Source organism: Falco biarmicus, chromosome 8 (genome assembly GCF_023638135.1).
Source record: "Falco biarmicus isolate bFalBia1 chromosome 8, bFalBia1.pri, whole genome shotgun sequence".
Classification (NCBI taxonomy): domain Eukaryota; kingdom Metazoa; phylum Chordata; class Aves; order Falconiformes; family Falconidae; genus Falco; species Falco biarmicus.
The window spans coordinates 28,078,104-28,105,467 of record NC_079295.1 but is presented as its reverse complement, the minus strand read 5'-3'; the positions used below and the strand labels follow the sequence as shown (position 1 = coordinate 28,105,467).

At 37.3% G+C, this 27,364-nt stretch overlaps 1 protein-coding gene across 5 annotated transcripts in view; it reads right to left on the bottom strand.

Annotated features, from left to right (window-relative positions):
- Positions 1–206: 206 nt before the first annotated feature.
- Positions 207–27,364, bottom strand: part of MAP3K2 (mitogen-activated protein kinase kinase kinase 2) — a 62,708-nt gene continuing 35,550 nt past the window's right edge. For 4 of the 5 annotated variants that reach the window (XM_056347966.1, XM_056347965.1, XM_056347968.1 and 1 more), the window contains exons 8-17: positions 26,517–26,647; positions 23,664–23,743; positions 21,692–21,759; positions 18,941–19,036; positions 14,161–14,367; positions 13,260–13,408; positions 11,408–11,539; positions 9,962–10,091; positions 8,712–8,889; positions 207–6,927 (exon numbers count right to left, since the gene is read on the bottom strand). In XM_056347966.1, coding sequence (XP_056203941.1) covers positions 6,702–6,927; positions 8,712–8,889; positions 9,962–10,091; positions 11,408–11,539; positions 13,260–13,408; positions 14,161–14,367; positions 18,941–19,036; positions 21,692–21,759; positions 23,664–23,743; positions 26,517–26,647 — 1,397 coding nt within the window. In that variant the 3' untranslated portion in view covers positions 207–6,701. The remainder of the gene's footprint in view (positions 6,928–8,711; positions 8,890–9,961; positions 10,092–11,407; positions 11,540–13,259; positions 13,409–14,160; positions 14,368–18,940; positions 19,037–21,691; positions 21,760–23,663; positions 23,744–26,516; positions 26,648–27,364) is intronic. The other variant, XM_056347969.1, reaches the window with a different exon arrangement.

Genomic DNA, 27,364 nt, shown 5'->3' with positions numbered 1-27,364 from the left:
TTCTCGGGGCCGCCCCCGCCGCCGGGGAACGCTTGGGCGGGCAGAGGCAGGAAAGAGAAGGGGACCGAGGGGGGAGAAATTGTTCTTTAAAAAACCCAGTAATTAAAAACAAGGCCAATAAATAAAAAAGCCAATTGGAAATTCAGGAACAAGACTGGCATTCCGCATTGTTCTAAAGCACAAAACTCTTCAAAGAGAAATCACACTGTTGTCCCTACAGAGTGTTTTAATATATTTCTAAGTACAATTCGTGTCTGATTTTGGAAATACAAATACATTTCGAATGGTTAAAAACAAAAATTAAAAAAATATTTTGAACATCAGCCAGCTGAAAATATATTTATCTAGTAAATCATCTCTCAAAGCTTTCATATATTTAATTATTCTAACTAAACATAGTACCCTTAAAAAACAAGTTCATAAAAATGTAGAAATGAAATTGTGGAATAAGATTACTGGGATATATACACACACACATATATTCAATGCATACACAGAATTACAAGGGGTTTTGTTTCTTTCTTTGTTTTTAAGTTTGGAAGGTTGTTAGACAAACGGAACTAGTAAGCAATGCTCAACTCCTGAGTTCCTCAACCAAGATAACCGTAGGCTAATTTTTTAATTGTTTTTATCCTTTTTTATACACAAGATATTCCATGTAAAGCAGCAACAGCAGTGCAGTTACTGGTAGCAACATCTCAAAAGTAATAGAAAACCCATACATCCAGACAGTAGTACATTGCACACACACGTGATTCTCATACACCCATCAACAATTGGTCAGAGTATTAAATCAGTGTACAAATTAAATATTTCCAAAAATGTGCAAAAAAGTCAACGTTGATAGAAAAAAACACCTTTGTGTACATACATTACAAACTGTGCCCAGCATTCAACTGAGAGTAAAAACATTTACAGTGAGAAACTGATAGATTAAATAGAGAATTTAATGGCTACATAAAAATGTACATTAGATCAAGAGTAAATTTACAAATTTTTATTCATAGCTTCATGAAAACTAAAAGCCTACGTTCAATTCATCTAAGTCTCCTCCATGTATTTACAGTGATATTCCATTATATGACTCCTGCGAGGTCTGAGATGACAGACACTATGCTCTAATAAACCGTTCCAATTTTGGGGCGACACCACCTTTTGCATTGGTATGAATGAGAAACAAGCACTAGGGAACTGACAATCTAATGCCTGTTAAGAAGACAAAATGCAATCCTTGTTCTTAAATCCACGCTATATAACCTCTGGGGAAAAGGATCGTCCAGTTTGGGGGTAAAAGACATGAAAAACCACTGAAACATTTCCCACAAATATCCACTCTGGAGTTAAGAGTATCCTTTTCCTTATCTCTTGACAGAAGACCCTGACCTCCAATCGTCATTGGCAGACTCAGCGTAAGGGCTGAAGCATAAGATCCAATCTTAATGCGTTTTAATCCAGTTCCTCTCCCTTTGAAATAAGTTTCTGAAAACTAGAACCTAGCCGAAGTGTGAATTACTAGCGTCGCTGCTTTGAAATGTGGAAAATTTAATTTCCTCCACCTCATCCGCGCCTTGAATATGGAAGTGTATATACTGCTAGGGAACACCCAAGGGCTGCTCCAGCACGCGGGGAGCTGCAGCATCCTGGGTGCAACAGACAGGGCCCCAGCGTAAAGCTGTAGGTGAACTCGCACCTCATTCAGGAGCGACCAGCAGCCACCACTTATGCTGTATTTAAGTTATGCCAACGAGAAAGAAAAATCAACCGTGCAGGCCAAGGTGGGGGAAATAAAAAGAAAAAGGAGCTCTTTTGTTTCTGATCAAGGATTCTGATTCACAAACCCTGGGCTGGTATCAGTTCTGCCTTTGGCGTGCATTTGGGACTCCTCCTGAACCCAGGTAACGGTGGGTGACATTTGGCTGTCACGTCGACTGCTTCCCAGCAGCTTTGAAATGTTCTCACTACGGTGCACAGAGCAGTTCAGGTCACAAACATACTTATTTTCATGGCATTCCTTACAAATCCCAAAGTTCAAACCTGGCTGTAAAAGTCACCAGGTTTAGTCACCAAGCTTACGCATTAATTTTAGAATGACAACAATAAGTTAAAGAGTTTTAAAAAGCAAACTCTTCATTTTAATGCTGGCATGAATTATGCACATCAAAACAGCAACTATAAACGCCCAAATCTCTTAGATATGGGCAGTGTCTATCACTTCTTACTAGCACCTGCTTTACTCAGCTAGCAATAGCTTACTGATGGATATATTCGTATCTATAAGTAACAGTATTAATCCATGAAACATCACTTTTGGCTATATGTATATGGGAATAGAAAAGCTTTGGTAATTGTACGTGATTTTACACTGCAGACTTGTCATTAACACAAGACAGCAAGTTACCAGCAAGAAGAAATGATACTGGCGGTATACTTTTGCTTTTCCAGAAACACCATAGGGACTTATATTCAAGCACACATTTATGCTTTTCTATATGCGTGACAAAGACTTTCAAGATTAAAAAAAGAAATTGTTATAAATAATTGTAGATCTGGCCGATTTGCTCAAGTCTCTGAAGCTGCAGTTAGACATCGCTCTATGTTGTCCAAAAGAATGGCTTGCTGTACCGCGCTGTACCTACAGGTGCTACAAGGCTTTCAGTCAAAACAACAGCAGGACTGGGATTATCCAAAAGGCACAGGAAAAAATTTCATGGGCACAAGGCCAGTTTAAGTCTTTTCTGGTATGTGCAGTGTACAATCTCCAAAAAGCAAGTAAAAAAAATGTGTATTAGCACAGGAAGCCCTCAGGAAGCGCTCCAAAAATAACTTTTTAAAATTCTGAATTTAAATGTCTGCCACAGATCATAAATAAAGTACACTTTTCAATGCAGTTTGGTGAATTCTACCTTGGGCACTTTGAAAAAACCCATACTCTAAGTCTGCTATGGTCACAGGGAATTGTATGACATATACTGAAATATGGTGTTCAAATACGAGCAAAATTAAGGCATATAGATAAAAAGGCACTAGCTAAAAAAAAGCAAGTAACTTCTCATTTTGTTCTACTGAAGGGACTATTTAGCTACAAATTGAACTGCAAATCAAGTTAAAGTTTTATGACTATATTTAAACTGTCAAGAAAAAAGTCTATGTAGATTTAACTTCACAGTTATTAGATCTATACCTTTTTAAGCTCTTGCATGGATATTTCTATCACCAAAATTAAGAATTATCAACTTGCTGTAACACAACTGAAACTTGCAGTTGTGCTCTAACAGGACTGTTACACTATTAAGGCTGTACTACAGAAGCAGCTTAACTTTTGTAACTTAATACATGCAACAGACATAAGTAAAATTCATTAGTGGATAAGTCTTTTGAAAATAGGCATACTCACTGTGAACCGCTATCTTTTTTTTGAGAGCATAGCTTCATTGGGGCATTTGCAGAGAAGCAAAACAACTCTGTAACAGTATTGTTTCCAATGGCATTTTTTAGTAATTGGATTCAATAATTAAGACTGATTCATGATTCTAAAAATGCTAGTATCTTTGTCAGTAGCGTACAAGAAGTTGTGAGCAAGCGTATTTCCTCTGCAACCCTCCTCCAATGGACTTTTAAGCATGCAATTCCACGTGCCCTCTCAAATTCTAGAAGAATTAATTTGTTCATTGCTGTGCTAGTACTCAATGTGATTTACAGACATTGTATACAGAGACACTCCGTTATGTAACGCAGCTTGTTTTACTGCATTATCCCAACAGGGGATAAATACCAGCTGACCTTTTGGTATAAGTCAGATCTAGCTTCATAATTAATTTCTAGCTGAAAACATTTAAGTTAATAACCATCTAATACACTCTAAGCTGCTTAAGTCAGTAGACAAATTCTGCATAGGATAAAAAAAAAAAAAGCCAGCTCAAGCCTAGTCTCTTGGTTAAATTCATAAAATTTTACTAGAATCACTGGAACTGGAAAACATCAGCTTCATTTAAGAATCACTGTCCTTATATTGGCAGCTTTCTTTTATGTCAAAGAAATTAAGGAAAATGCATCCTGCAAATTCTTTTTTTTTTTTCCTGGCTCCAAAACACACACTGTTGTCATGACTGAATGCCTTTTTTTATAAAAGGCACAAAAGCAGCAAACTTGATTATTCAGTAATTAAAAATCACAACGAGGAAGTGATATTGCAACATACATGAGCCATCATTGTCTCACAAAAAGGACACATTATAAGAAAACTAGATTCAGAAAAATCTTCAAGCTTCAGAGAGTGCAGTTTCTTTTTAGAATAGTATATTTAAATGTTATGAATGCTACAAGATAAACTTGGTTATGTCTTCTCTTTAATGTCCTTTTTTGGTAATATAAAATTTCCTTACCTGTTCAGATATCACTGTCAGCTACTGATTTTATACACATTGTCACCTTAGTTTTGGTACCTTCTTAATCTGTTTGAAATCAATCATTTCAATTACGTGATCTTTAAAATACCTACGTAAACTGTTAGGCTTTACATTAATCTCTGCATCCCTGCTGTCACAAAATTTTGCTTATGAAGCAAAAGTCCTTCACAGCCGAGTACACACCACTTCTTAAAGGCTGCTTTCATAGCTTTTATCTAGTAATGAAGCAAAAAAACCCCCAGAACATCAGTACAAGCTGACTTTCAGCCTTCTAAACTTTCCCTGGTCTGACTAGTTCTTCCCATGCTCCGAAAAACTTGCACAGTTGTGTACCCTGACTGAGAAAATTATAAACTGGGTAAAAGTCACATGTACCGAAGCAGCCATCACTCAGTCTCAGGAAAGATGGCCTCAAAAAAAATCATTATTACTCCACTACAGGTAAAGTGATTAGGATAGATCCATACTCCTGCTTAGGCTCTGGTACAAAATGTGGAAGTTAGCAGAATAAATTTGGAAATGTCATGAGTGAACTACCATGGGAATGGGTAAGCTTATTGTTCTTTCTCCATGCACTTCACAATGCTGATGGTCCTCTAAAGATGCCAAACAGGTGGAGCCTTGTCAGGGTGGACAAGTTTCACACTACCAGCCTGCTCTGCCTCCACAAAACAACAAAAGCAAGCAATGAATTATCCAAAACAGTATACATTATTTCAGTTCTGTAGTCCAATAGTTTATTTCCAAATGCCCTTTTAAATTATTTATGTTGTGTTCTTCTACAAAAATATGAGTTTGACTTTTCTGTAGTGAAAAGTCAGTTATTCACTACACCTGACCAGTACCTGGACTTCTCAGTTGAGAAGCAGTATTTCAAAGCTTTATTTTTGTTCTTTTATTATATTCTTTCAGAAATGGAAAAAGTCATTAACATAAGTTTTATAACAGTTGGAAACTGACAAACACCAATCATCTGGATTATCAGGCTGGAGTAATCACACCCATTTTATTTAATTGCTGGCTTTTTGTGTTTGGCCTGTTTTTCACAGTCTTTTGTTCTGTGCCTCCTTGCTCATGTGGATTCATCATCACTACCTTATTAAAAATATAACTGGAGTCTTATCTTTCTCAGTGACTTATCCCTGGTGTTAAAAGATGTTTAACTTTATTTCAGGAATGTTCAACACATCCTAGATGACTGAACTGTGTTAGCAAAACAATTTTAGTGCATAACGGGAAGAATTTTATATTATTCAGGCACTTGATGTTGACATACATTCCACCCTAGCACCTCTCAACAGCTTTGAAAATTTCTTAGAGCTCATTCTGAATCAAGTAACTCGTATACTGCACAAGGATTAGTCACTCCCCTTCCCCTCCAGCCATTCATGGGATTGTGGAGGAGAACTGATTCCCAACATTACTATTATTTCTTATCTAAGATACCCATCTCCCTCCAAGCTTATGCAACAGAGGTTCTCTTTGGCAGATACAGCAGTAGGCATTCTCCTAACTATTTACATCCAACAGCTGACCCTTGTCTATTACAGAAATTTTCCCCTTGCAGTATAGTAGCTCCTAGGAGTTGGGTCCATAATCTGTTTACCTGTAATTATTTTCCTATTAAGATAATACAACGTTCTACACCAAACCCTCTAGCTATTACAACAGTGTTGAGTTCTTTTTTGTTATTTTCTTTTGGTCACATAGAAGTACCGGTTAGACATGCTGCAGTACAAAGAGTTCCAAGTTCTTCCAGCTTTATCATTAACTCTCAGAACTGTGTGCTCCAGCTTAAGCTGCAAAATCCAGAAACTGATTAAAATGCTGAAATTTAGTAAGAACTTAGAACTCTCTGCTGCAAGTACCTACAATATCAAGAAGAATCACAGAGAAGTAACCTTCTTGTCCTTTAGCTGCATGTCTATTTTTCCCTGCACCCTGAGTCAGTCAGTGGTGTCAGAAAAAGTCACACAGTTCCTGACTGTCCAAGCATTTGTCTTTTTTTTTTTTTCCTCTTTAAATAAGGAACAAATATGTACTAAAGTGCTTTATCTACATGAACCACATCAGTACATCATAGAAACAAAATGTTCTAGTCCTGGTGGGAGTGGGGGAGAGAAGATTCTCATTTTAGATACAAAATTTAGATTGTTTACAATCTAAGTGAAACAAAGATTCAAGAGAATATCATCTCTCTTGTCTTTTTTCTCCTTTTTCTGTAAAAAATAAAAATAAAAGTGCAGTCAAATAGAAAATAAATGCAGTAGATGCAAGCTGAGTTGAGGCAGGCTGTTAGTGATAGTGTGCAAACGTGTGTCTTAGCAGTTCATCTGCAAACGGTCGCAGCTTGGCCTCGATAAAAATCCGTTTCAAGAAATCCCGAGCATGGTCGGAGACGTGAGGTGGTAGCTGGGGGTTGGTTGGCTGAGTGGCAATTTTAAAGATGGCAGCCATTGCTTCGAACTCTGCCCACGGGGGCTTCTCCGTGAGCATTTCTACCACTGTACAACCTACACTCCTGAAACAGAGGCAGAAGTGAAACAGCAGGTTACAAGAGAGTCATGCCCTTCTAGGAAAACAAGAAATAGAGAGCAACTGAAATACCACAAATAAGTAGAGTCCACTGCATGCTACACAGCAACTTCAGTGGAAAACAGGTGTTTTAAAACACCTGCGCGTGCATCTATACACTTTCTCAGTTACACAAATCACTACCTACATCTTCACTTCATTACTTCACTAGGCCAAAAGAAACTACCTCAGTGAAGACATAATTAGATAATTATCTAGGCAATACTAACTGCATTATGCCACTGCCGCTAGTCAGTGCCCAGCGGACTGGCAGAGGCCATGAGCACTACATAACCCTTGTACTCCAGCTGTTCAGACACCTGCAGGATTTGAATGAACTTGAAAGCTTTCTTGCTCATTAAGGCCTCACAGAAAAGGAAGAGGCCAGGAAGGCCTTGGGCATACTGTGTATATTGCTGGCTCATTGGAAATGCAGAAGTTATCATAATGTGCAAACACAACATGGCAGAGGAAAAGTTTAAACCCATACTTCAGTGGTATCTTCCTCTTTTAATCAAGGATACTAAAAATATATTTAGATTGTCAAACAAAATTTTAAGATCCTAAACAATGTTTGTATACAAAGGTTATGTTTAAAGAATTTACAAAAGCAGAATGGCATGCATATGGCCAGAAAATTTTTTTCTGTAAGTCCTGCAAGATCAGTCTCTTCCAGCAACAAGCAAATGATACTGCAAAATAGATAGGCTGGAAAAACTTCCCAATTTTCAGGAAGTTTTATGGTTTTTCAAGATGCTTGCAAGAAGTTTTATGACTAGAGAGAGATAAATTTCTTTAAACAATAGGGATTTATTGACTGGCAGAAGTCTTTTTTCTTACTTTTAACCAGGATTTTCTCCATAAAAAAGCCATACATTAACCTTGGTACAAATACTTCAAATCTGAACAAGTCAGCTGCCTGACATCTATAAGGCTGTTATTCAAGTCTAGAAGAACTATTACAGAGTGATCTGAAGTAGGCTAAATTAATTTCCCTGACATTAAAAGTACTGCCATTGGTTGGATGTAGCGTGAATCTTTTTTAAACACACAAAATATTACTCCTGCATATCTATTGTTGCCTACCCATTACTCTGTGTGTTCACAGATCACCTGCAGTGCGAGAAGTATAATCACTAACATCATCTCTTCATTGGGCTGCAGCTATATTAGACTATGCCATATTACACAATGTATCACAAACATTCGCTTTTTAAAAATTACCTCTCCCTCTTAATTCTTACATATTTAATAACAACTTAAACCAAATTATTTTTTGATACCTCCCATTTACATTTGGTGAATTCCTTCTTAAGTGCTTATCTTTTAAAGGGTCAGCATTTCATTTTCTGCCTTGTATCAAAGGTATTTCAGTGATACAAGTTTCATTACAAAACACCAACTTCATTGATGCTTCAAAGCTTCACATGTTGCTTTTACTCACTATGTCTCCAGGATTTACAGTCAGGTAATCTTAACTTCATGCAAGGTCAATTCAAAGGATTCTCTAATGATCCCTAAATTGATGGGCTGAGGAAATGTCAAAGGAAAAATTCCCAAATTTCAGTGTTATACTCTCCCAGTATGGCTGTCAGTGCTCACACTTGCCACCTTCAGCTTAAACCCCAGAATGAAACACTCCAACTTCAGATAACTAACACCTATACTCTGTTGAAAAAGAGCCTGTTCTGAAATGACACCTTTCAGTAGAGAAGGTTTTTTTTAACATACCAGATGTCTGCTTTTCTGCCATACCCTTCTCCACTAATAACTTCTGGACTCATCCAGTAAGGAGTTCCTGCGACCGACTTCATTCCTGTACCAGAGAGACAGATAGTCTGCAGTCGTTTGCTGGCACCGAAGTCACCGAGCTTCACATTGCCTGCTGAATCTCGCAGAATATTTGCTCCTGGAAGGAAGGGAACACAGTGTTACATTCATGGAAGGCCCATTAACATTTTGGTGTAGAAAACAGTAACAGAAGTTTAGATTCAGTGACAGAACGCAAGATCAGCCTAGTATTTCAAGCCAGAGAATTTACTTTCTCTGCTCATTCCTATCACTCTATTTCAAGGTTCAGAAAATAATGAATTGTATGCATTGGTTTGCATACGATCCTAGGCGTTTCCTGGGAAGTGCCAGTCATTTTTGCAAAGCCTTCCTGACAAAATAAGGAATGTGCCATACTACCATACAAGGGAAATAAAAAGCAATGGGAAAGAAGTTTCTGCACAACTGAAAGTGTCTTCATATTAGATTAAAGCAAAATCTCAAACTGTGTTACAAATTTGTTCAAGAATTGACTGTGATAGCACAACTTTTTTTGGAGCAAAACACTATTGATATAAAGCAACAGGAAAATTGTAAAACTTTTTGGAACAACATTGTGTTCAACACACCTATTTTGCACATCACCATCTTCCTACATATTCATAACTTGCTTATGCAGCACTTGCAAGTCACCTGTATCTATCTGCAAAAAGTAAATATGTTTGTTTCCTCAGATTTCCTGGCAGTAAAACAGAATTAGTCAGAGTCATACGATCAGGCAAGTCACCTCTGCCAGTCATTTCTCATACCACTGAAGTGCTAAGTCATTTCTATACAACTGATGAAACAAAAGTCAGTAAAAATAAACTCAAGTAATAATGCTTTCCTCTGCATGCTTTATCTACGTGTAACAACATCCTTTGATATATTCAACACTTTAATACTGAAATAAAATCAGAAAGAAATTTATCATGACTGTTTTGCAGACAGAGTCTATGGAAACTTTGTCAGAAGTCTGCAAGAACATCACAAAGATGCTTATTTCCCACCTTCTCAGGTTACAACAATAACACGAATAAATGATGGAATGCAATCTGATTTTTAAGTCAGTATTTTGGCATTTCAAACTTAATTACATTTTAGTGCTTCACACAAGACTGTAAAAGAATCTGTAGTAAAGGGCACTGAACTGTGCACAGAAGTATCATTACCTTTAATATCTCGATGGACAATCATATTACTGTGCAAGTAGTGAACTCCTTCCAAAATCTGCCGTGTATATTTACGAGTCACGTTCTCTGTGAGTGCTCCATATGATTTCAACTGGTCTTTGATGGAACCCTATGGCAAACAAGTATAAAACACTAACATTTCTAGAATCACAAGTGGGCTAATACCACACTTGAACTTCAATGAAATTTATGTCTGAAATTTAGATGTTTAAACTTGCAACACTTCTCTAGATCAACTTAAAAACACCAATACAGTTTTACACCCACTGAGAAAAATAAAAACTGACAAAGAAGAGGCTGGACAGAAAAGTATACTGAAATGTTAAGCTATTAACTTCAAAGCTGTCAAGCAGCTGAACAGTTCCAGTGTGATGTACAGAAAAAGAGAACAGCTGTACTTTCACTCAAACATCACTCAACTTTTTTGATGGTGAAATGGTGACACACATGCATGTTTATCCTGGCTAGTTTATATTTAGAAAAAAAAAAAGCTTGGTAAGAAAAAAAACAACCTACCACATGCTGGAGAATGGTGCTTTATGCAAAAATTAAGTAAGCAAGTCTTGGCTTAAAATAAGTATCAAAAATTTATTGCTTTCTAAGTGTTTATGTATAACCCGGCTTTTTCACACAGTTACAAACTGCTAAGATGACTTCTGTGACACTGTCCTCCAAATCTCAGAAAAATTCAAGAAGCCCCTCAAAACAAAGCCCAGAACTCACCTAAAAACCAAACAAAAACCCCACTACCAGCAACAACAACAAAAAACCCCAACCACAGCCACCACTTTTCTTCTGTGGAGTCTCGCAGCAAAGTAGAATGCTGTAAACTATGCAGAAATGCAGAGCCTATGTTTTTATATGAGCACGTTTTATTTAGCTCTGCTGACCCCACTTGGAGAAAAAATGAAAATCTACCATTTTCTGACTTTATAATATTTCTTAATAAAACAGTACAAGAACAGCTCAGCATGTACCTAGGTGCCACACAAAAAACAAGCACCAAGATTATTTTCTGTATCCACTTGTTCCAACACCCATGTTAGCTACTTTCTGTTTTCCTGAAAAAACTGAGCACTTGAGATAGTGATTATGCAACAGCACAAGCTGAAATGCAGCAAAAATAAACAGTAAAATTCAGGAAAATTCAAGAGTTTACTAATGATAATATTTTCCTTTCAAAGACATTCCCAGGCACTTCTTATGCCAAAACCAGTCATAAAGAACTTTTGTAACCATGGTAATTCTGAAAACCAAAACATGCAATGGAGAAGATAGGCTGCTGTAAGCATGTAAGATCTTTGGCTACTGTTTTTAACTGGGACATTTCTTTAATCTCCGTGTATGTCTGCAAAAATTGTCTACTTGGGTGCTCGTCACATTGCGTAGAAATGATGGCTGAAGTGGAATGGCTCTCTTGCTTACCCCAGGCATATATTCCATGAATATAGAGAGTGTTCTTTCTGGTGGATCTCTCAAGAAGCCATAATACTGAACAATTCTTTCATGTAGAAGATTTTTCAGCAACTGAATCTCACATTCAAGTGCATTTACTTCCTAAAAGGAAAAAACAGACGAGATTTACTATGCCTGATGTAGTAATAATAATGTTTTCATTTTTTTTAAAGCAGGACAGTATGTACAGAATGAAGGGTTACACAATCTAAATATCAAAATACTCTTGGAGCTTATGCAAAGTTTATACATTTTATAACGTGAAAATATCACCATTAGATTGAAGGAAGTAAACCCACCTATGGATAGTCTATAAATTGACTTTGGGATGATTTAGCTGTTATTTCATTGTTTCTCTTATTTGGAAGTTATGTTTGTTTCAGAGCACAGCAGATATCAATATGCGTATAACATCAGTGATCATTATGCAACATACCATAAGTCTCCAATTAGGTTAAAAAAAGAATCTTTAAATATTTTAGTAGAATAATTAGCATTAATTCTTAACTTTTCCAGGATGACAGACTAGTTTAAAAATGCCTTTGAGGACCACTTAATATTGTAATAATGAAACACAACAAAGAACAACAATAATGCAAAGTGGTGCTTTCTCTAGAGCTATCTGAAATACTAAAAATTTTGCAAGCAGCAAGTAAGATATTTTGAAATGCATTGTACAGATGCTGGAAAAATACTAATCCAGAAGTTCAAACTTGACTGGACTCCAAATTTCACCTAGAAGACTTTCATCAAAACTTACTTTTTATTTGTCACAGGCTATTACTGATACACTCACATTTCTGAGGTTAGAAGGAAACCAGTTTTTGACAGAAAGGCACACTTTACAAAATGCTGTGGCAAGTAAGGTCACAAAACTGTTGCTACAGGAGAGACTACAGTATTTTATATTTAACATTTCCAAAGCATAATCAATTGTTCTGTTACGTTTTAAAGAAGTAGCAACAACTACACTAGAAATCTACAGCACCAACGATTCTTAGCTTTTTTTGCTTGATCCTACATCACTAGTAGCAGCAACTATAACTGGTAGCCACTCAATTCTGCAATCATGCTTACACCCATTGTTTCCCCGGCCTTGTTCCCCACAGTGCAGAACGCAGTCCTAATGCAGGAAAAGTAATAATTCTTTTTCCATCCTGTAAAAAGCAGCAAGTACGGTTTGGGAAAAAAGAAACAGAAGATTGGTACTACTTTCAAATAGTTTCTCTCCTCAAGTGTCCAGTATTTAAAGGACAAGCTTAATTTTAGAGAGAGAATAAACTGACAATGAAACCTTTGCTCTTGAGAGAAATACAGTGAAAAGCAGTAGCTATCTCTGATGCCCAAAGTTTAAAAAAAATAAATATCTCCCCACAAATAAGAAAAGATAAGAATCTCAAACCGTCTTCATAGCCAAACAAAATATACTTGAGAATTTATTTTCAGGAACACTTAAATTAGAGCAGGTTTTTCTGTTTATAAATGGAACTTGTTCTAATCCCTGCAAGTATAAATAATTATCTATTTCAGAGCACACTTTGTAATGGACTGTTTAATTTTAGAGACTGGGATTGCACCAAATTAAGTTATATATGTTCACCACATTAAGGACACGTCTGAAAATCTAAAAATGGGATGCAACATTAAAATCAGGTAACCAAACTAAATCGCTGAGGTACTAACAAAACAGGATTCCTAACAAGGACGTGAAAACACAACATGTTTTAAAATAACATCCTGTTCAAGGACAGGAACATCAGTCTAGTCTAGAACATGCCACTTCAGCAGAAGTCCTTAACAAACTCTGTTTGGTATCACTTACCTTGCTGGTTTCTGGACTATCAGGATCAAACTGAACTTGTTTAACAGCCAGTTCTCTTCCGGTATCAGCATCGTAACACAGATACACTCTGCCAAATGCACCTTGACCCAGCAGCTTACCAAGTCTCCAGTTAGTTGGAGCTCGTGGTGCTGAAAATATAAGTATGTTTTGGTTTTCAAATGAGCTTGTTATTCAGCTGATCGAGAAAACTGTAATACACAGAAAATAATTTTTAAAAGACTACGTTTCTCAGCAGCAGAGAATGTGTCTCCTAAACCTCCCCATATAAGTTACAAAGATCAATAAAACTTCCTGTAAGATAGAGATTATGAACTACTTATATTTATTCACAAGATAATTTGTGGTAGAGATACATACTTAAAACAATTAGCAACAGCTAATCTGAAAAACAGAAAAAGCATGTTAAGCAAACTTAGTAAAATTAGAAAAAAATTAAAATAAATAGAGGCATGATTAAAATGTACCAGCTACTGAAGCCATCACAAAAATATATTTGCTCCTGAAATGCCACCACAGATATCAAATGGTACCACTTAAGGTCTACAATTTCTTAGAAAAATTGACTAACATCTGCAAAAATAAATAGTAATTGCAACCGACATAACCCTTCTTGGGTCTTCAAGAGCCTAACATATCAGAAGTATTTTTACAGTGTTTTGTTATCAGAGATGCAAACTCCACATGAAAAAAATCTACACAAAGCTTGGCACAGTAAAAAATGAAAAAACTAATAAGCATACATTCTTGACTTTTTCCCATTAGAGAGATTAAAAATATATTATTCAATTGCATGTCTTTTGATGACACACTTAGTTTTGACACTATATACATGAAAGGTAACAGAGTTTTACAGTGGAGTTCACAAAATGCCTTAACTTACAGCGACTGGGTGGGCTGATGTCCATGACTGACAAGGTAGGATTGTCTATGTCACTTCCCCTCCTCCTCATTCGGTTATCTTCATATTCCGGTGTAAAGACACTGCTTCCACTACTGGTGCTCAGTGAGTGATCAGTGGGACTGAAACTAACTGGTGATCGGAAGCTGTTCCCCTGAGTCCTTCTGGCTCTTGGAAAAGTTTTACGACCTTCAATAATATACAAAGAACACTAATGTTACATTACAAAAAAATACTGCAATGCAAAGTGTGTATGCAAGTGCTTTATGAATTCCACGAAATGTAGTTCAAATCTTCCACAGTGTATGATATGATGTAATGATCATGAAATTTACTGGTTTAACTCTCCACCTAGAACACCACATACATGCACTACAGATGTACATAAGGATTAGACTGAATCAAAAACTCATTTAGAGTGACTGAAATTGGGACCAGATTCTGGAACTGTTCTGAAATGTAATCAACCTGTCAGAAACCTGGAGGGCTGTGAGACGAGAAAGAACAATGCCCTGCCACTACTTTCACCGATCTATTAAGGTGTAAATACCAGATTTCTTACAAATAGGACAGTGAGAGATATGTTTACATTCCAGTGGTGCTCAGGCTGGCATCTTCATCCTGTAAACTAGTAAGAACTAAATGCAGAGAAAGACCTACACATGGAATCAACAGGAACACCACAAAAAATATAAAAAAACCCAAAACAAAACACAAACTGCATAATCCAGTGATGGCTGCAGCATTACAATAATAATAATAATTTTTTAAAAAGGGGCATTGATTCTCAAAAATGTTAATTATAACCAGATGACTAACACAATTCATATTAATATTTAGGCAACATGAACATTTTTAGGTCAGCATAAAACTGAAGAAGTTTCATCCTACAGAACTCATAGAAATAGCTGAAGAAATCTCTGATTCATTAGGTACTAAACTGGAGAAGGAATTCCCAGAGGACTGAAGAAAGATTAAAGTATGTTTTTGAACAAGTAGACTCAGGTTTATGTATTAGTCTGACCAATTTAAATTCCAAGAAAGATATGCAAACAAATTATTAAGCAGTTTTATAAACCACTAAGAGGCCAATACAGTAATAAACCAGCCCTTGCTGGTTTGTCACATATAGCTAATCCAATTTCCCCATTTCATTGGGACATTCTCATAAAGTAATTAGCGAAGTGTTGCATAGACCAACTTACTACATAGGGTATGCCAAGACAGATTCAAAGCAGTTATCAGTGATTTCTCAAAGGGGAGGATAATTTAAGTGTACAACTACAGCAGTTTACCCTCAGTCCACTTCCAGACAATATTTTATTTGATGGTGTACATATGATGGAACATAATACACTGAAACATTGCAGAAGGTGTCAAGTTAAGTGTGGCTGTAAGTCCATTTAAAGATAAAAATCAAAATTCACAATGATCTAAGTTGGAGATGAATCAGAAATCAACAAGATGAAATTCAGTAAGGAAGTAAAAAATACATAAAGAACAATCAGATGCAAAAACCACAAAGTGTAAAATAATTGGTTGGCTAAAAGCCATGTAGAAAAGGATATAAGAACTATAAATAGACCCCAGATTGAACAACAGTCAGTATAGTGACTATGAAAAAATGTAAAGTGTCATTATGAAATGTATTAACATGACCGGACATACAAAGTTATGGTTATATCCTATGTTATACATAAAGTGGCCATGAGAAAATCCTCAGCTAGAGTAGTCTATTGAGTTTTACCCACTACAAGAATGAAGAAGAAACTACAGAAAAAAAACCCATAAGGCTTGCAAAGGTGTCTGAGGCTTTAAGGCTTGAGACAAGAAAACCTTTTATCTCTGGAAGACAGGGCAGGCAGCTCAAGAGGACTATAAGGATCTCACGAGGTTATGCAGGGCAAAGATTAGAGAGGTGAAAGCCCAGCTAAAGCTCAGGCTGGCCACTACTGTAAAAGGTAACAAAAAAAGTTTTTACAAATACACTAGAAACAAAATGAGGGCCAAGGACAATCTCCATCCTTTACTGGATGTGGCGGGGAACATGGCCACAAAGAATGAGGAAAAGGCTGAGGTACTTAATGCTTTCTTTGCCTCAGCCTTTAACAGTAAGACCAGCTTCTCTCTGGGTACTCAGCCCCTGAGCTGGAAGACCGAGATGAGGAGGAGCAGAATGAAGTCCCCACAGACCAGGGGGAAACGGTCAGTGACCTGCTGCTCCACTTAGGCACACACAAGTCTGTGGGGTTGGATGGGGCCACCTGAGGGTACTGAGGGAGCTGGCAGAAGAGCTCGCCAAGCTGCTCTGCATTATTTATCAACAGTCCTGGCAAAGTGGGGAGGTCCCAGCAGGCTGGAGGTCAGCCAATGTGACACCCATCTACAAGAAGGGCAGGAAGAAGGATCTGGGGAATTACAGTCCTGTCAGCCTGACCTCAATGCTAAGCAACATTACGGACCAGATCAGCCTGAGCACCATCACGCAGCACAGACACAACAATCAGATGATCAGGCCCAGCCAGCACGGGTTTATGAAAGGCACGTCCTGCTTGATGAACCTGATCTCCTTCTATGACAAGATGACCCACCTAGTGGATGAAGGAAAGGCTGTGGATGTTGCCTACCTGGACCTTAGTAAAGCCTGTGACACCATCTCCCACAGCATCTCCTGGAGAAACTGGCTGCTCCTGGCTTGGGCGGGTGTGCTCTGTGCTGGGTTAAAGCTGGCTGGGCGGCCGAGCCCAGGGTGGTGGGGAATGGAGTCACATCCCGCTGGTGGCCGGGCACACGTGGTGCTGCCCAGGGCTCAGTACTGGGGCCAGTTCTGTTTCATATCTTTATTGATGATTTGGACGAGGGGACTGAGTGTACCCTCAGTCAGTTTGGAGATCACACCAAGACTGGTGGGGGGAGTGTTGATCTGCTTGAGGATAGGAAGGCTTTGCAGAAGGATCTGGACAGGCTGGATCAATGGGCTGAGGTCAACTGTATGAGGTTCAGCAAGGAGAAGTGCTGGGTCCCACACCGGGGTCACATCAACCCCGCACAACACTACAGGCTTGGGGAAGAGTGGCTGGAAAGCTGCCTGGTGGAAAAGGACCTGGGGGTGCTGGTTTACAGCCGGCTGAACATGAGCCAGCAGTGTGCCCAGGTGGCCAAGAAGGCCAACAGCATCCTGGCTTGTATCCGAAACAGTGTGGCCAGCAGGACCAGGGGAGCGATGGTCCCCCTGTACTGGGCACTGGTGAGGTCCCACCTCAAATCCTGTGTTCAGTTTTGGGTCCATCACTTCATGAGAGATATAGAGGTGCTGGAGTGTGCCCAGAGAAAAGCAACAAAACTGCTGAAGGGTCTAAACAACAGGTCTCATGAGGAGCAGCTGAGGGGAGTGGGGTCATTTGGTCCGGAGGACACTTGGGGGACCTTATTGCTCTCTACAGCTACCTGAAAAGGAGGCTTTATGCAGGTGGGGGTTGGTCTCTTCTCCCAACTAACAAGGGACAGGACAAGAGGAAATGGCCTCAGTTTACACCAGGGGAGGTTTATGTTGGATACTAGGAAAAAATTCTTCACCAAAAGGGTGGTCAAGCATTGGAACAGGCTGCCCAGGGAGGTGGTGGAATTGCCATCCCTGGAGGTATTTAGAAAACGCATAGATGCGGTGTTTAGGGACATGGTTTAGTGATGGACTTGGCAGTCCTGGGTTAATGGCTGGACTTGATGATCTCAAAGGTCTTTTCCAACCTTTGTGTGAGATGTAGCATTACATATGAGCAGTGACCAATTTTTCACTGTGTGAAAATGGAGTAACTAGTTACTAGTTTCGTTTGCAGGAAAATTATTGAAAAGACAGAGAAAGATAAGTTACAAGATAAGCTATCTTCAAAGGAAGTTACATAGAGAAAATTAGTATCTCTTCTCTTAAAGTCAATTTAGAGTTTATGTAAAAGTCAGTGTGACAAAGTTTTGCCTCTTCAATCTTGCCTTAGAGCAAGGAACTGGACCAGAGCTGCCTTGCAGTACTTCAATGTGTTTCTTCTGTGATTTCTGTAAACAGAATTCCATTTATTGCAGTGCTCATTCCATACTGCAAATGAAACCATCTGGTCTTTGGAGAAATTTTTTCTTAACACTTCTCAACTAGTGCATGACACACCCTCAACTCAGACAATCCTTCAGCTGCTCCTTTTTCCTTCCTTTGGAAATTTAACATGTTAAATTTCCAACAGTGTTATTACTGTCCAAATCAGTTTCATGGCCACATCGGCACGTGCTGTCTTGCATTCCGACAATTGATTTCACCAGCTTATTGTTAATTCTCAATTTAAACTACTGCTCTTCAATTATATTTATTCTTTTAATCTGAGAATCTGTTAATAGGAACTCCACTGTACTGGTGTTATTTTTTAAACAAAACAAATGACAAACTAACTGACATACCTACTCTGGATAGAAAAGGGTCACAAAGGTCAAAAGCTTATACTGGATGACTTGTGCATGGCCAGAGATAGAGAATATTTTCATAGCTGGTTATATGAGTCATGAATTCTGTAATCCATAACTTTACCAGAGGAAAGACTGCTCAACAGCTCTATCAAACACTGGAGTTTTAGCAAGTGAATTTGGGGAAAGAAGTTAAGCTCTCGATTTCTTCAATATTTTCATTCATTAAGATTTTACAATCTAAATTTTCTTCTTCACTTTTTAAGGAGAGAGAAACAGATTAATGAAGGAGAACTCTTACAGTACCCACACTTACCATCATTGTAGTCTTGCTGATGATATGAAATATGGTACCTTCGGGGATAAGTCCCACCCTTTCCAAATTTCTCAAATATTGGAATATCATACTCTACTAGAAAATAAAAAGATACATTTCAAAATTTAAAATGTGACAAAAGCATGTTAAATTAATTGTTTTGGTATTATAAACTTAAACATTGGGGAGCATATCAGAGGACACGCTTCAAGTTCAAGCGTCAGAGCAAAAACAGTTATAGAACAAAAGCCACAAATCTAACCACCCACAAACCTAAAATGACATTCAGCCAAAAGTTCCAAAGATGAAGAATTCAACAGCTCAAGTGGTTTGTAACAAATGTCAGAGGACTGCAGCATGCCTAATTACTCCAGTTTTAAAAATAGTTTCTAAAGGAAAACTGGCAGAAACTATTACAAAGATTAAAATTTAAAGATGCATAAATATGAAAGAATGGTGAATGAATCAACACAGCTTGAATTACTGAAACACACTAAACAGGTCCTCTTTTTAAAAATATTGAAGGAGAGAAGTATTCATAACGTAAAGGGAAAAGTCCCTCATGCATAAATAATTAGTTAGAAGATAAGGACATAAGATGGGAGTAAATGGTAAACAGTTCCAGAGGAATCTGGGCTACAACTCATACAGTTTAATTATGGATGAGTTCTCTGGACAGAAGAAGGAATAGTAAAGTAACAAAATAATTTTGAGAAATAAAGCCAATAGAAGAATTACAGAAAGCCATTAACAGTCTGCATGACTGGATAATAAAATGGCAGATGAAATTCCATATAGGCTAGTGTAAAGTTTTGTGATGGAGAGTCCCAATAAAGCAGCAGCTGAACTCTCTGTATTGGCCAAGAAGCAAATTAAATGGTATAAATCATTACAATATACTAAATAAAGTTTTAGTCTATTCCATTTCAAAAGATTTAGTAAAACTGGAAAAGATTTAGTAATACAGAGATGATCAAAGATACAAAATTACTTTTCCATAAGGAATGGAGGCCTCTATAGACTAGGAAAGCAACAGCTCAAAGGGAAACTAGTCTATTAAAAAACCCAAAACAACAAACAACAAAAAACCCCCACACAAACCAAAAACTCACAAGAGAGCACACTTCTTTATAAAACACAATAAATTGCACAACTTCTTGTCACAACATACTGTTGATACCGAAAAATTTTATAGAAGTTGAAATAGGGACTGGAAAAATGTGTGGAATTAAAAAAAAAAAGAATCCACCAAATCAAAGAAAAGCATCTTGCATTTGCAGAACCCATAAGCTATACATGACTAGCAATATATTCCGAGGAAAGAATAGGGCACACTGCTCTACAGAAGCCTGATACTGGTTGTGGCAGGAGGAAAGACTAGGCCAGCTGGATGTTTTTCTTTCTTCTGACTTTATATACTACTCTGGTTTTGTTACACATCAAATGTCATCTGGATAAACCTTCATAAACCAAAGTAATAGAAGCTTTAAAGTATATAACAGACTAAGGTCCACAAAACACCTTGGATTCACTGGAAGCTAATTATTGTACAACAGCAAAATTCTGTAGGGAGCTATGTCCATGAGAGATGTTTCAGAGCACTTTCAAGGTTACCCATTGCACTTTGTATCCTGAACCACACACAGCAACTTGGATTCAAGCCAGAGTATCATATGAAAACAGTAGTACGATTAATTTATAGGCACAGTACACTTCTCCTTCATCCTTTCACTTTGCAGTATTTTCTATTACAGAAGTCATGAGCACTTCAAAGAGATCCTCATTTCACACAGGAGAAAATAAAGGCTCCATGTATTGGTTTTGGCTGGAATAGAGTTAACTTTTTTCACAGTAGTTTGTATGGTGCTTTGTTTTAGATTCCTGACCACAACAGTGTTGATAACATAGGGATATTTCAGTTATTGCTGAACCATGCTTATGCAGCATCAACGCTTTTTTGTTTCCCATATTGCCCTGCCAGTGAGTAGGTTGGGAGTGCACAAGAAACTGGAAGGGACACAACTGGGACAGCTGATCCCAGCTGACCAAAGGGATATCCCATACCATATGAGGTTGTGCTCAGCAATAAAAGATGGGAGAAAGAAGGAGGAAGGGAGGACAGGATGATCAGAGTTACAGCAGTTGTCTTACCAGCTGTTAGGTGCAATGAAGTCCTGCTTGTCTGGAAACTGCTAAACATCTGCCTCCTAATGGGAAGCAGTGAATTGGTTGCTTATTTTGCTTTGCTTCGTGTGCAGCTTTTTCTTTATCTATTAAACTGTCTTTATCTCAACTCATGAGTTTTCTCACTTTTACCCTTCCGATTCTCTTCCCCAGCCCACTGTGGCAGAGTGAGCAAGCAGCTGTGTAGTGCTCATCTGACAGCTGGGGTTAAACCACTACAAATATAAACCAAGGTTATGTGCCAGCTTGAGATGGATATTACTGTCCAGTTTAACAAACTATTGCATGCCCCTATCCACTGCATCATTTGTTCTTTTTAGAGAAGCAGGTAAGTTATACTATGCACACAAACAGTGGTGTTACACACGATAACCTAGAAGAAAACATTTGGAAGATATTATATGTCATTGTATCTTTTACTGTGTGCATTTGGATTTGATTTTGTTGCTTTGTTTTCTCCTACTGTATTAAGTTTGTGTAACACAATACCTCTCAACGTGAAACTCTATTCTAAGCACTATTACCTGCAAGAGGAAGAGTTCTGGAAAGCCAATGATTTTTGCCTACCTGAGAATTCCTGATGATTATCTGGATAGCTCTGTGCTCTTGGCATGCGAGTTTTGGGGTAGTTGTCTCTGGAAGTGTAAAAACATACAGCATCTAAAACCTGCTGTTAATCTAGTACTTAAAATATTCAATCTTACTGTCTCACAAATGCTTTGATGAAAAGTTACTGCTCTACAAGTTGCTGCACTGGTTTACAAATGTGGAACCCAATTTTGAAAATCGAATCTAACAGGTATCAATAACAGTCCAAAATCAGTAACGATGGAAAATCTTGCTTCTTGAGCTTAATGTAGTAAGAAAGCAACGGACTCTGTTAATGAGCGATGATATTAGTGAAAACATGAATTATCGCAAGTAAAGCCACAAAGGAGCACTATTAAGTTTAAAACCTTTACAGCTAAACACAAAGGTTTATAGACTGGCAAAATCTCTTATACAGACTACAAAAACTCTTGAGGGAATATAACCGAAGTTATGTAGAACCTTTTAACATCTCAAAATATCTCCTCTTCTCTCTATGAAAGTCATAGGATTAAGAGAGTAATTTTATTGAGTTATAGAATGATGAAGAATTTTTGGTTCTTATACGATCACACTGTTTCTTACCTACAGTTGGTATGTAACTCCCAGCCACCAAAAGGAATGGATGGGATTGCCAGTCAGAGCAACCGATTACAGTATATTTCCATAAACATACCAAAACAATGTCCTCCTTTTTCTGGTAAGGATTTCTCTAATGGGTAACAGAAGCTAAATGAAGACACAAAACCTACATCTTTGTAGGAAATATTTGAATGAAAAAAAAAAAAAAAAAAAGAAAAAAGGAAAACTAAGTAGAGGCGACAAATGAAGTAAACAAAAAATCTAAAGAAGTTTTGAAGAAGAAACATGAGTTGAATTAAGATTGCTTTGTTTCCCCTTCGACTCACCCCTACCCAACAAAAAAAATGGCAGTTTAGTAGAATTTCTATCTTACATAGCTAAATTAAACACTGTGTATGTATAACATAGCACATTTCAACTACAAAATACTTTTCACATCTATTGTTTTCTTGCTTATGAAATGAAGACTTGTTATTTAACTCAAAAATCTATGTTAGACCAAATGTATTTGTGTCCTCAAATCACATATTCTCAAATAAAATGATACTATGGAATACTATAGCTCTATTTGCCACAGGCAATGATTTACAAACTTTTACCTTTCTACCAATTAAATAAAATATTTAATTAGCAATATTATTTGTATAGCAGTTCCAAATAAAATAGTAGCCGATCTGTGCAACGTAAGACCCAAGGTTATTTGCCTGACCAACCATAAGCCAAACAGGAGTATGTTCTGTTTGGCTTACCTGGTCGCTGAAAAAATGCAGACAGTGACTTTCTCAAAACACATCAATCTCCTAACAGGTCAATCAAAACAGATCTCCAGACCTACCACAGTACACACTGCCTCTCCTTAACTGACACATTTAAACAAAGAAAAATAAGTGGAAAACCTGCAATGGGAACAAAGGCAGAGGAACGGACAGTAATTGCAAAGAAAAGGAGGGGATTGTCTATTGAAGTCTTTAAATTATTCTACCCTCTTTCTTGAATTAGGTACCCTCTGTCTTAGAAAAGGGACACTTCATATAGCAGTACTTAAGAAGTGTGAATTTCACAGGGTGACTCACTGCCAAGGAATATACTTCACATATACGGAAGACTGGCAAAATGTAGTAAAAAATCTTCGGTACTTTTTGTAGGATCTGAAGTCTAAATTTTTGTGTTTTAAATACAAATTTAAAAAAAAGCATGCTACTTTTTCTGTGCATTAGTAAGCAATTAAGCTTCAATAAGCTTTTATAAATGTTCCATAACATACAGAGGAATTTCTGGAAGAAGTTCAGTAATAGCTGTTTATTATATGTTACAACTGATACATTATGCAATCTAATAAAGATAAATAATGAATGTAAGTAATTTTTACCCATCTAAGGGGCTGTCAAGTGAGGGACAGCTTCCTGAGCCAGAGTTTTCAGGACTGCTTAAGGACAATGGATCCAGCATCTAACAAATAACAAACACAGAAAGACAACAGAAGTTCAAGGGTTGGTTTTTCTTTCGGGTTTTTCTTGTGTTTGATCTTTAAATACTTTAAAGGTTTCTGCTTTGAAACACCTAAGAAAAAAACCAAACAAACTAACCAGAAATATTAATTACTAGAGAAAAAGCTGCCATAGTTAAACTTGCATTGCATTCTGTAGTCCTGGAAGGACTATCATTTTTCTTGGCATCTAACTAGAATATAGTTAAGGTATTTCATTCTCTACCATGCTTTGTACATAGCAAGTTGTACTGCTACATTCTTCCTGTATATACCATATTTGCATGAGTAGCTTAACAGAATAATAAAAATAAGGCCTCTAACAGATAAAAAACCAAAGTGATTTTGTTGTCATCACCAAAAAAAAAAAAAAAAAAAATCTCAAACATGACCCAGATTGTGATGAATACAAACTACATAATTTTTGTAGTGGCTTAAGTTTGGACAACTAGCAGCCACAGAAAACAGCTGAAATCAAATACTATAAAAAGCTTTTAAACATTTATGACTGACTATCTAGGCCAGTTCTGTTACATAATGAAAACCATCATCAACATTTTCTCTTGTTTCTTGAGCTTTAATCCAGAGAAAAAGAAATGGATTGATAATCAAGAGCATCCTCTTGATTACCAGCTACATCTATTGGCTGATACTGGTTTTGTTTACCTCACACTACCACCCTTTAAGTCCTTATTTAATGACTGCCAAACATCACTTGCTTCTTTTTTGTAGTAAAGCAATCTGAAATGTTTTACAGATATATTTTTCAGAAATTTAAATTTTTAATTACTGAATGTAACAATTTTACCAGCCTGCCTCTCAAAAACAGAGTGGAAAGTTCATCTGTTGTCTTTAAAATTAGCTCCTTCCTAAAATAAAGTTTGCTTTGGTGTATTATACAACATCTACTATTTTCTATGAATTGGACACCAGTCTTCTGCTGTAAATTAAGTAGCTACCTCTCCCATTTTTATAGTGTGTGCTGCAGCCTAAAGGTCCTTAGCACACACTTTACCAAGCACCAATCAAGGACTTATTTAAAAAAATAGTGTCCAGAAAGTGAGTTTGCACTCTGCAAACTCAAGACACTTATATGAACTCAGTATCAGGAAGGACAACATTTACCATAGGTTCAGTAATTATATTATTCTTTTCTCATGCGGAACAGTGGGTCCCGAAAGGCAAAAAAGCCCGTATGCTGCTGTATTAATTACCTCTATAACATACGGCTGTATGTATATATAACCATAACAGTATGGTCCAACTGGCAGACCATGGCCCACTTCTATCCAACCCATCATCTCTTCCGGAAAGTGTGGGGTCTGCTGTCAGAATGTGAATAGCTGTGCTCAGGTAGATCAACAAAGGGAGCAGAGCAGAGCAAAGCCTTCCACTTCTAAGTTCCCTTCTTGTCTTTGTGAGGCAGCTGTGATAGATACAGGCAGCATGGTCAACGCTTGCCAAGGTGATGCAGCAACTTAGGGAGGATGGACCAAACAAAGGCTGGAAGTTCCCAACACGCAAATCTGGCCCTTGAGGCTGATGAGACTGAACTAATCTGGCTTCCTATGAAAGCAGAATTCCTGCATTTAAACTCTGCTGACAGCTTACACAGCAACGTGTACATGACAGGTTACATGTTTCTTCACTACTCTGGAGTGTATACTCCCAACACCCTGGGTCTCAGAGATCATCATCTGTCTGTCTGACTGGTCAGTGACCAAAAATTACTTCACCCAGGGTAAAAGTAATCATTTCACTGAATGAATCCAGGCCTGGGCTGGATCTGACCATGTGGCTATGATAATGAATAGCACCTTGGTCTGGAAATTAGGAGATTCAGCCTCTATTCCCAGCTCAGTCATAAAAATTGTGCAACAAATTGCACAATCTCTTTGCCTCTATTTTTATTCTATCATCTGTCTCTCATTTAATCGGCTCATAAAAACCACTGCCTCTTGCCATTTGTGAATACAGTGCCAATGTCAACAAGAACTTGAAGTGATTCGGGCACGCAACATTATTTTTTTTTCCTCCTTAAAATATCTCTTTCTCCATTGTCAATTCTGTAAGCCATTACATTCCTCTATCTTTTCTGGCTGTTTTTAAGGGCAATTTTGATATTCAGAGAGCAGGATTTTTATTCACGCTAAGTGTGCTGATGTCCCACACCAATAACATAGTTGAATAAATAGAACAAAACAGCATACACTTGTGATCCTCACACAAAAATGTGACCATAGTATTCCAGAGCTTATTTATATCAGGCCTACCACCATTCCCTTGCCTCCACACCAACACAGTATCAACTGAGTCCAAGTAATTCTGACAGATCCAAACACTTCTTTAAAATCTCCTTTAATTTCCTGGGAAAGTTGTAAAACTAGTCTTGCTTACATATCCTTCTCATTAAAATAAAGGGGGTTGTGCCTTCTAATGTAGACAACTCTTGCTGTAAGTTATATCTATCACTACCTCACTCAACTATTATGGAAATTAAGAATATTATCCTTCTCCTTGTAGCAACATATTTAAATAATTAAAAGACTTACAGAGAAGAAACAGGTTCTACAAGACTAAACAACCATGATTATTTTAACCTCTCACAGATCATGTTTTCTAGGGTTGTCATCGTTTTTTAGCTGTTCTTTCTAATGATGCCATATCCTTCTTGAACAGCAGTATTTCATAAATCAACATAAGAAAAACTTTAATTTTAATAAATCACACACGTACCTGATCCATACTTTCTGGAATGAATTCACCCTCACTGTTGATACTGGTAAAGGACCCATTTCGGGCCACCTGATGCAGCTCATCTGGAATGTATCCTGGGGGAGGTGAACTCCTGTCACGAGTATTAGAACCTTTTGAAAGAAAAGGGCCAGTAAGGGTCTCTTCACTAACTCAGAATACAGGAGCTTTTTTCAAATGCTTCATAGGCATTGAGCCTGCCTGGACCACTTCTTGTTTTAGAAATTTCCCAAAAGCCTATGCAATACAAGATGTCTGTGTAGCATTTAAGATCTGTAATCCAGTAATTATAAAAAATTTCGGGCAGGGTTGCCTCAATGGCATTAAAAAGAATTTTCATTATATATGAACAGAAATATAATTTGTCTGCACATCTAGCTGAGCAAATTTCTTCTTTTGAAACAAAATAAAAATCCAAACCCTTCCACCCATGTCAACTAATCCTTTACAACTCTTGAGAACTTCAGTTTTTCTTTGTAACCATTAGAAGAACACAAATAACATCTGTTTATAAAAAATGCATAATACATCAATTAATAGTCTGAATTATTCATTAAACTCTCTAATTTCATATAATTCTGGAAGTTAACATCACACCAACTTTAAAACATGAATAAGCAAAAAAGGTTTTATCAATGCCAAAGTAAGTATCTTAAACAAATGTTCTCACGTTAAGATTAAAAAATGTATGGAAGTCCTAAACTGAGCAAGGAAATGCATTGCCATATACACAGATTTTTCAGTAACCTATTCCTGTATAGGAAAACAAGGGGGAGTAATAACATCAACTTTTTAGGATACCTGTCAGTTACCTCAGGTAATTCTACACA